Source organism: Piliocolobus tephrosceles, unplaced genomic scaffold, assembly GCF_002776525.5.
Source record: "Piliocolobus tephrosceles isolate RC106 unplaced genomic scaffold, ASM277652v3 unscaffolded_108, whole genome shotgun sequence".
In the NCBI taxonomy this organism is placed as follows: Eukaryota; Metazoa; Chordata; class Mammalia; order Primates; family Cercopithecidae; genus Piliocolobus; species Piliocolobus tephrosceles.
Window position 1 is genome coordinate 867,567 of NW_022291865.1, and position 8,635 is coordinate 876,201.

The 8,635-nt window shown below is 50.7% G+C and overlaps 2 protein-coding genes across 4 annotated transcripts; one reads left to right on the plus strand and one right to left on the minus strand.

Annotated features, from left to right (window-relative positions):
• Nucleotides 1-1,510: 1,510 nt before the first annotated feature.
• Nucleotides 1,511-4,696, plus strand: LOC113219832 (serine incorporator 4-like). The gene is made up of 4 exons (XM_026447826.2): nucleotides 1,511-1,717; nucleotides 1,922-2,017; nucleotides 2,123-2,249; nucleotides 2,629-4,696. The coding sequence occupies exons 1-4, from the start codon at nucleotides 1,576-1,578 to the stop codon at nucleotides 2,891-2,893; spliced, it is 630 nt and encodes a 209-aa protein (XP_026303611.1). The 5' UTR covers nucleotides 1,511-1,575; the 3' UTR covers nucleotides 2,894-4,696.
• Nucleotides 4,697-4,775: 79 nt separating this feature from the next.
• LOC111529491 (small EDRK-rich factor 2) lies at nucleotides 4,776-6,629 on the minus strand. Of its 3 annotated transcripts, none has more exons than XM_023196380.2 (3): nucleotides 6,444-6,629; nucleotides 5,742-5,850; nucleotides 4,776-5,117 (listed from the first exon to the last, which is right to left on the minus strand). In XM_023196380.2, the coding sequence occupies exons 1-3, from the start codon at nucleotides 6,448-6,450 to the stop codon at nucleotides 5,054-5,056; spliced, it is 180 nt and encodes a 59-aa protein (XP_023052148.1). In that variant the 5' UTR covers nucleotides 6,451-6,629; the 3' UTR covers nucleotides 4,776-5,053. The 3 variants fall into 3 exon arrangements, with proteins under 3 accessions (XP_023052148.1, XP_023052150.1, XP_023052149.1); XM_023196382.1 differs by having other exon boundaries at nucleotides 6,361-6,484; XM_023196381.1 differs by lacking the exon at nucleotides 6,444-6,629 and adding an exon at nucleotides 6,205-6,343.
• Between the last annotated feature and the right edge of the window lie 2,006 nt (nucleotides 6,630-8,635).

The window sequence follows — 8,635 nt, forward strand, 5'->3', positions numbered from 1 at the left end:
TCAAAAAAAAAAAAAAAAAAAGACAGAAAACAGGTTTAAGTCCCTGCTTCTGGTGTACTTGCTGTATAACCTTGAGCCAGACACTTACCCTCTTTGTGCTCCTAGCATCTAAAATGGAGATAACAGTGGGGTTATCTTGGTAACATAATCCTTTATAAACTGTAAAACATTGCCCAGATGCTATTATTTAAGTATCTTTGAGTTAGAATTTGGAATAAGGGGCAGTAGGCCTGTCCCAGCCCCCTCTCATTTGGGATTGGTTCCTCCTTGTCTCTTCTGTCCTCTTTCCTATATTTTTGGTTTCTCTTTTGCCTTTGCCTTTTCTTCTGAGTCTGGTTTTCTTTCTCCCTCCTAAGCAGCTTCTGGCTCCTCAAGCTGCTGTTCCTGTTAGGTCTCTGTGCTCTTGCCTTCTGCATTCCTGATGAGCATCTCTTCCCAGGTACTCTCCCTCCCATACTCTTGGCAGGAGTAGGCTAAGTTTTCTAAGATAACAAGGGGGTAACAAGAGGAGTAACAGCCGGGTGCGGTGGCTCACACCTGTATTCCCAGCATTTTCCTAAAGTGCTGAGGCGGGCGGATCATGAGGTCAGGAGATTGAGACCGTCCTGGCTAACATGGTGAAACCCCATCTCTACTAAAAATTCAACATATTAGCCGGGCATGGTGGCACGCACCTGTAATCCCAGCTACTCGGGAGGTGGAGGCAGGAGAATCACTTGATCCCAGGAGGCAGAGGTTGCAGTGAGCTGAGATCACGCCACTGCACTCTAGCCTGGGTGACAGAGCAAGACTCCCTCTCAAAAAAAAAATAACGATTTGACCACATTTTTCCACCGGTGCCCATCTTGCAGCATGGCATTACATTGGCATCTGCGGAGGCTTTGCATTCATCCTACTGCAGTTGGTGCTTATTACAGCTTTTGCCCATTCCTGGAACAAGAACTGGTAAGGGGCACATAACCCTAAAGCCTCTTCCTGGGGAGGTTTCTAGTATTACTACAGGGAGAGGGCTGGGCAAAAGGCATGGCAGAACACTGGTCCCACAGCTTCCCACTGAGCAGTATCAAAAAAAGCTTAGGAATGTGATGACTGTGTGAGCCAAGCAGGATGGAGAGTCACAGCAGTCTTCTGGGAACATGGGAATAGTTGGTAATGGGTAAAAGAGTTGGAGCTCTGGCTGGGCCCAGTGGCTCTCGCCTGTAATCCCAGCACTTTGGGAGGCCGAGGTGGGTGGATCATGAGGTCAGGAGTTCGAGACCAGCCTGGCCAACATGGTGAAACCCTATCTCTAGTAAAAACAAAAATTATCCAGACATGGTGGTAGGCACCTAGAATCCCAGCTTCTCAGGAGGCTGAAGTAGGAGAATCACTTGAACCCAGGAGGTGGAGATTGCAGTGAGCCGAAACCACGCCATTGCACTCCAGCCTGGGCGACAGAGTAAGACTCCCATCTCAAAAAAAAAAAAAGTTGGAGCTCCAAGCCATTGCCGACTTTCCACCCTTAGGCAGACAGGTGCAGCTCAAGACTGCAGCTGGTTCCTGGCTGTCCTGCTGGCCACCCTAGGATTCTACAGCATGGCAGGTGTGGGAGCTGTGCTCCTATTCCGCTATTATACACACCCAGCTGGCTGCCTGCTCAACAAGATGATCCTCAGTCTGCACGTTTGCTTCTGTGGCCTCATCTCCTTCCTCTCCATCGCTCCTTGCATCCGCCTCAGTGGGTACATGCCCTACAACCTTCCAGGTTTTGGGGGCCTTAAAAGCGTAGCAAGTTTCATTACCTCCCTAATCTCAATTATTTCATAAAAGAATCTCTGCTTCCCTACCCCCACCAAGGGATGGGGAGACAGAAGTACAAGTGGGGGTAGAAATGGAGGAAATTGCCAGCCTGTAGACTAAAGCAATGATACTCACTCCCCAGAGCAACCCCGCTCTGGCCTTCTACAAGCTTCTGTCATCAGCTGCTACATCATGTATCTGACTTTCTCTGCGCTGTCCAGCCGTCCTCCAGAGAGAGGTAAGGGACAGGACCTGGATTCTCCATGCTAAGACCTTTTTTTGCCCCTGCCAAATACCTAGCTCATTGTTCTTAATACCCATCTCTTCTGTTGTCCCTTCCCAGTAATCCTTCAAGGACAGAATCACACCCTGTGCCTCCCTGGCCTGAGTAAAATGGAACCCCAAACACCAGATACCTCTCTAGCAATGCTGAGTGCTGGCATCATGTATGCTTGTGTGCTTTTTGCTTGGTGCGTAAAAGTGTCAAGGGTGGAGGTATGAAAGGACGGTGCCCAAGACAGGGAAGGATGGTCAGGAGAATGTCTGGGACCATAGAGTTTAGAGCAAGACTAGAGAAAAGCTCTCCACAAACAGGGACAAATTCTAAGAATAGTACTTTGTTAGATGATCTGTATGAGATGAAGGGGGTTGGGGGAATGATTTGAGAATTTAAAATATGTCCAAAGATCTTAGGCCTCCCCCATGAATAGAACTCCAAATCTTTGGTGGAAAAGGGCACAGGGAGTGTGGCACCCTCTTGAGGATTACCAGTATGGACCAATCGGTAGGAAATGCCCCCAGATAATACCTATTTAACTAGACCAGCTTAAGAACTCTATTATTTCTCAGCAATGAGGCCTCCTACCTGGCTGAGGTATTTGGACCCTTGTGGATTGTCAAGGTTTACCGCTATGAGTTTCAGGTGAGGATAAAGAGCTCCATACCCCAACACCCTCCCTCCCCCACACAAAGACACACACACATCCTACCAACCTCTACCCAGAATGCTGATTATAGCTATTACCTTTTATTGAGTACCCACAATGTGCTAGGCAACTGTGCTAGATACTTTTACATAATCTCATTTAATTTAACCCTCACAACAACCCTGTGAGGTAGGTATTTGCTCCATTTTACAAATGGAGAAATCGAGGCACAAAAGATTAAACATCTTACCAAAGTCCGCACAGCCAGTTATATGCTGGAGCTAGGATTTGAACCCAGGTGTGCCTCCACTTTTTAATACTAGACCAATCTTTTCACGAGGGAAGTTTCCTAGATTAACACCCTCACATCTTTTAAGACCATTCCAAAACCTGCGTTATGTTTTGCAGAAGCCCTCACTGTGTTTCTGCTGCCCTGAAATAGTGGAGGCAGACGAAGGTGAGTGCCAAGTGAGAAACCGAAGAAGTGGTAGATCTCTGTGGAGTGCCGTAAGAACCCTCAAGAGCCTTAACAAAGGTAGTTGGGGGAGAGAAGAGGTGTTTCGGCAGCACTGCTCCCAGCAGCCATTTCATCTCTCCAGGGCAAAGGGGTGGTGCTGCTAGGCCAGCTGACCAAGAGACCCCTCCAGCTCCTCCAGTCCAAGTCCAGCATCTTTCCTACAACTATTCTGCCTTCCACTTCGTCTTCTTCCTTGCCTCACTCTATGTCATGGTTACCCTTACCAACTGGTTCAGGTAAGATGGAGGTGGGCCTTAGATACTCTCCTGAAGAGCTATTTTACAGAAAGAGCAATTCAAGGCCATTCCAGACACGTGGGTCTGCCATAATTGGTGAGGAGGTAGAACACGTCTAAAAGCTAAGGCCCTTCATACTCTCTAACCAGAGCCTTTGGTTACACAGCTATGAGGGAGCAGAACTGGAAAAGACCTTCATCAAGGGTAGCTGGGCCACCTTCTGGGTCAAGGTTGCCTCATGCTGGGCCTGCGTACTCCTCTATCTGGGGCTGTTACTGGCACCACTCTGTTGGTCCCCCACCCAGAAACCCCAGCCCCTTCTCTTGAGGCGCCGCCGCCACCGCATCATATCCCCAGATAACAAATATCCTCCAGTCTAAGTCCTTTTCACAAACTGGGGTTCCCCTGACATTGTACTCCTAGAGTTGGCTCAAGGGGAACTGTCCAGCCCAGCTCAATACCTCAAGGACACATGGGGAGTTACCTCCCTTTGAGCTGAAGTCAATACTATGAACTCGAAGAAGTGGTCAAATACAGTCTAATGCGCTGGGCAGAGTGTCTGACTCACTGGAGCTACTGTTTCTGCATCCCAGCTCAAGAGCCTAACACCCAAATCAGCAGCTCAGGAACCACTGCTGATCCCAGCAGACAGTGTGGCACCAGCCTTTTCCTGGCTCTTGGGCTGGAAGTGGGGGTGGGGAAAGACCAACAGGGACTGAAGACTCGGCATTGCCCTTGGAGAAACGAAAATAAGCAGTTCAGCCCTGGGCACACGGATATAAGAAGCCCAGAACCACAGAACAAACCAGGGCATAGGAAGAAAGGAGCACAGAGCTACCCCAGGTTTTAATCCTGATCTTGAGGTCAAGGGAAGCGGGAAGACAAAACCACCCTCATTCCATGAGGAATGACAGAAGAGAATGTGAACACTTGACAGCAGCTGACCACGGGAAGTTGGTGAGCAGCAGGACTTTTTGGCCAACTTTCAAGTAGACAAACAAACTGAGGAAGAATGAGGAAGAGAGGCATAAACAGATCTTGCAGCCTTCACTCTTAGGCCAACTCCATCCTAGAGATGGTGTTCAAGGGTGGGGAACAAAAATCACAGAAAAGAAGTCTCTATGGTTCTTGGAGGATTCCTCTACCGCATATCCGGAGTACTTGTTTGGTTGTCATTGCATAATAAAAGGCTTCTGTGATGTTTCACTTATTAAGCCTGTATCCACAATCTGAGTCTAAAGAGTTCTCCCTTTTTGGTGGGAAAGGGCAGTCATTCCTCCAACCCCATCCCCCCAAGTCCCCAGTCAAACCAGGCGCTCAAGGAATTACAAAGCTACTTTTAATACTTTGGGGTGAGCCCCACAGGAATAAAAAACACTGGGAAGGGGTAACCCCCTCACCCCCGGGAGTGGCCCAGGGGGAGAGAGGCTACCTGAGGGGAAGGAAGCACAAAAGGGACCCGCTGCAGACTCAGGGCAAAGGGAATGCCATCGGTGCTGGGACCTGTGAGCACTACAGGAGGAAACGCGAGCGTGGTGGGACTGGCTCCAGGCACACAGGCGAAGGGCAAGAGGGTTGGACACGAAGCCACAAAGCTACTTGGGTTCCTCCTTCTTCTCGTTTGCCTTTTTCTGCTTCTGCTGCATGATCTCCGAGTCCCTGGGGGTAGAGATGATGGGGCACTGGGAGGTACCAGAGGGCAAAAAGGACAAGATGCAAGGGGATGAAGGGCACAAAGGATAAGATGGAAGTGGATGGGACTAAGTTCAGCGTTTGGCTGCTGTACTCCCACCCTAGGAGAACAAGAGGAAGAGAGCTGAGGCTCAAAAGGCAACCAGTCTCCATCTGGCTGTTGCCCAAGGGGTCAGAAGTCTGGCGACACAGGCCCAAGGCTCTCTATTCTGTGTTGAGTACCACACCCAGCAACACCAGTGAGTAGGTTGGGAGAAGGGAGGAAAACCGAACAGCAAGGAGGGCCAAAAGTACTGGGCTGCCATAACCACAACTGTATTTGAAATGTGAAGCTCCCTGCCCTTGCCCTTAAGGTCAGACCCAGGGACACTCAGAAATCAGACTGAGGGCAGGCGCCCGCCCCCGTCCTTTCCTGTAAGGCTGTGAGCTGACAATTTGGAGGGTGGGGTGGAAATAAAACCCTAGAGGAAGCAATGCACTCTGCTCCTCACGCCTAGTCCAGATTCAAGCCCTGAGGTAGGTCTCTCCTGCTGTAACCCTTGGTCTAACCCAGGTCTCCACCGTTCCTTTCCCTCCCCTCCCTGGGGCTACCTCTGCTTGCGGGCGGCAGCAGAAAGCCCGTCATCTCGGCGCTTTCCCTTAACCGAGTCGCTCTGCTTTTTCATATTCTTCTGGCGGGCGAGCTCACGCTGGTTACCGCCTAAGGAAAGAAGATTAAAGGTGAGATGCGGGGGCCGCTCTGCCCACACACCGGCGACCCTTCTACCCCAGCACGGCCAGCAGCAGGATCCAACACCACTTCAATCCCCGGGCCCCGACAACGGCCCACTTCGAGGCCCAGGCTGCTTGGGGTAGGGGGGAGTGGCGAATCTGCCACGGGCCAGGTCAAAATGAGGAGCGGAGAAAAGGGGTCCAAGGGGCCAGCTGGAGGCATGTTTTGGGGCAGCGTGGGCCCCAAACAGCTGGCGGGGTGTGTGTGGACGGTTTGGGTCTCTGTGGGGGATGGGTTGACTTGTGGAGTAGGGGGCTCTGGGCCTATCACCGGGGCACTAGCCTTCTTCTCACACCGCGGAAGATCCGGGAGGGCCTATGCCTAACGCGGAGGGGTGGTCCCGCGAAGTGGCCGTAGGCAAAGGGCTCGATTTCCGGGCACCGAGTGTGAGGGTGGCTACAGAGCGCGCCCAGAGAAAGGCCTCGCTAGGAAAGCTACCGAAGGTCAAAGCAGGCGACTCGGCGGTGGTGTTTAGGGTGAACGGAAAGAAAAGGGCAAGGAGAAGAGGGCTCGGTGCTCACGGGTCATGGCGACGGCAGCGGCTCCGACCTGCCTCCGTTACGTCCCCTCGTTCTGTCCGACGTTGCAGGTCCCGCCCCTTCTCGCAACGTAACGCAGTCGTTCCTTTCCTCCCCGCCCCTTCGCCCCTGGGAGCCGGCTCCCATTGGACAAGGAAAAGCACGTGGGTCCACGGGTCGTGCTTGAGCCGGGGAGGGTAAGTGGCGGAGGGTCGCGGGCGGAGCGCTCAGCGTGGGGCGGGGCCTCACGAGTGAGGCGTAGGGATGGGCCTGGAGAAACTAGGCCGGGTCACGTGGGCAGGGTGGGGGTGGAGGGGTGCGGCTGGCGATGTGGCGCTCCCGTGGGCTCGAGCACGTGACCGTGCAGAGTGACCTCATGCGGGGACAGTTTGGGGTACTGACAAAGTCGCCCTGAAAGAAAGCCCGGAGACGGAGGGCGGGGTTTCAACCAGTTCTGTGTTACGAGTACTCTACGACTGAACTTGTTCTTAGGATCACCTCTCAGCCACTTATTTGGACACGGGTTGTTCACAGCTCGCTTACAATCAAGTACAAACACAACTTCAGAAACCCGCTTCTATTGCCGTTGTCCCCTTCCACGCCCCTTCACTGTAGAAAATCGCAGCCACATCTGGTATTTCCTAAAACTCGTCCCTGCTCGTTTTCCCCCAGAAAGTTTAAATGTGAAGATGCAGCTTGGAAGTATTTGAGGACTCTAAAAGTCACAGACTATGGAGTTGGATCAGTGGCCGAGATTAGATAATGCACATAGTATGTCCGCTTTTCCCCTCTGGACCTTTCCTCACTGACCATCGCCACCAGCCACACCCGGTTTTGTATTAAGACCCTGGAAGGCCGGGCGCGGTGGCTCACGCCTATAATCCCAGCACTTTGGGAGGCCAAGGCGGGCAGATCAGGATGTCAGGAGTTCGAGACCAGCAGCCTGGCCAACATGGTGAAACCCCCTCTCTACTAAATATACAAAAAAATTCGCCTGGCATGGTGGCGAGCGCCTGTAATCCCAGCTACTTAGGAGGCTGAGGCAGGAGAATCGCTAGAACCCGGGAGGCGGAGGTTGCAGTGAGCCGAGATCGCACCATTGCACTCCAGCCTGGGCGACAGTGCGAGATCCCGTCTCAAAAAAAAAAAAAAAAAAAGACCCTGGAATAAGCCTGGAAGCAAAAATTAAACTCATTCTCATTGCCAGTTCCATTAATCTGTCTACAAGACCCTCCACCAGACCTGAGGAATTAGCTGGATAAAGGAGAAATGTTTATGAAATAGCACAGGAAATGATTGGTTGTAAACATTAACTTGTGACTCTCTTCAGCTAGCGCCCACAGCACAACCAAGTTGAGGTTCAAACTTCAAACTGGTTTCACCTCAACATAGAGCTGATGGAAAGTAATAAATCTCAGTCAGAACCATCCTCACAATTTCTTCCATACCAAAGTATCTGAATGACAATTACTAAATATTTTTGTATCAGTCTTAAATAAAAGATATAAATCAAACTTCATATTCCTATAGTACGTCTAAAATCAATATCACTTGCCGACAGTAAGTATAAAATGAAATACATAATTAAAGTATACCAAAATAGGTGGGGCATGGTGGTTCACACTAGTAATCCTAGCACTTTGGGAGGCAAAGGCAGGAGGAGTGCTTGAGCCCAGGAGTTTGAAACTAGCTTGAGCCACATAGAACCCCCACTTTTCTACAAAAAAAAGTAATAAAATTAAATAAATAATACCCAAATTATGTCTTTTTTCAGAGTGTTAAGCCTGGAACCTAACCTTTTTATTTTTTGGGAGGGTCTCACTAACCCATATTGGAGTGCAGTGGTAAAATCTCAGCTCACTACAACCACCACCTCCCACGCTCAAGTGATTCTCCTAGCTCATTCTCCGGAGAAGCTGGGACTACAGGTGCATGCCACCACGCCCAGCTAATATTTTTCTTTTTTATTGTTTGTATTTCTTGAAGGGATGGGTTTCGCCACGTTGCTCAGGCTGGTCTCAAACTCCAGAGCTTAGGCGATCCACCTGGCCTCTTACCGCTCTTAAAAAGAGAAAGTAACAAGTGTTAAAGAGTTAATAAGAAGCTGGGTGCGGTGGCTCATGCCTGTAATCCCAGCACTTTGGGAGGCCGAGGCAGGTGAATCACGAGGTCAGCAGAGACCATCCTGGCTAACA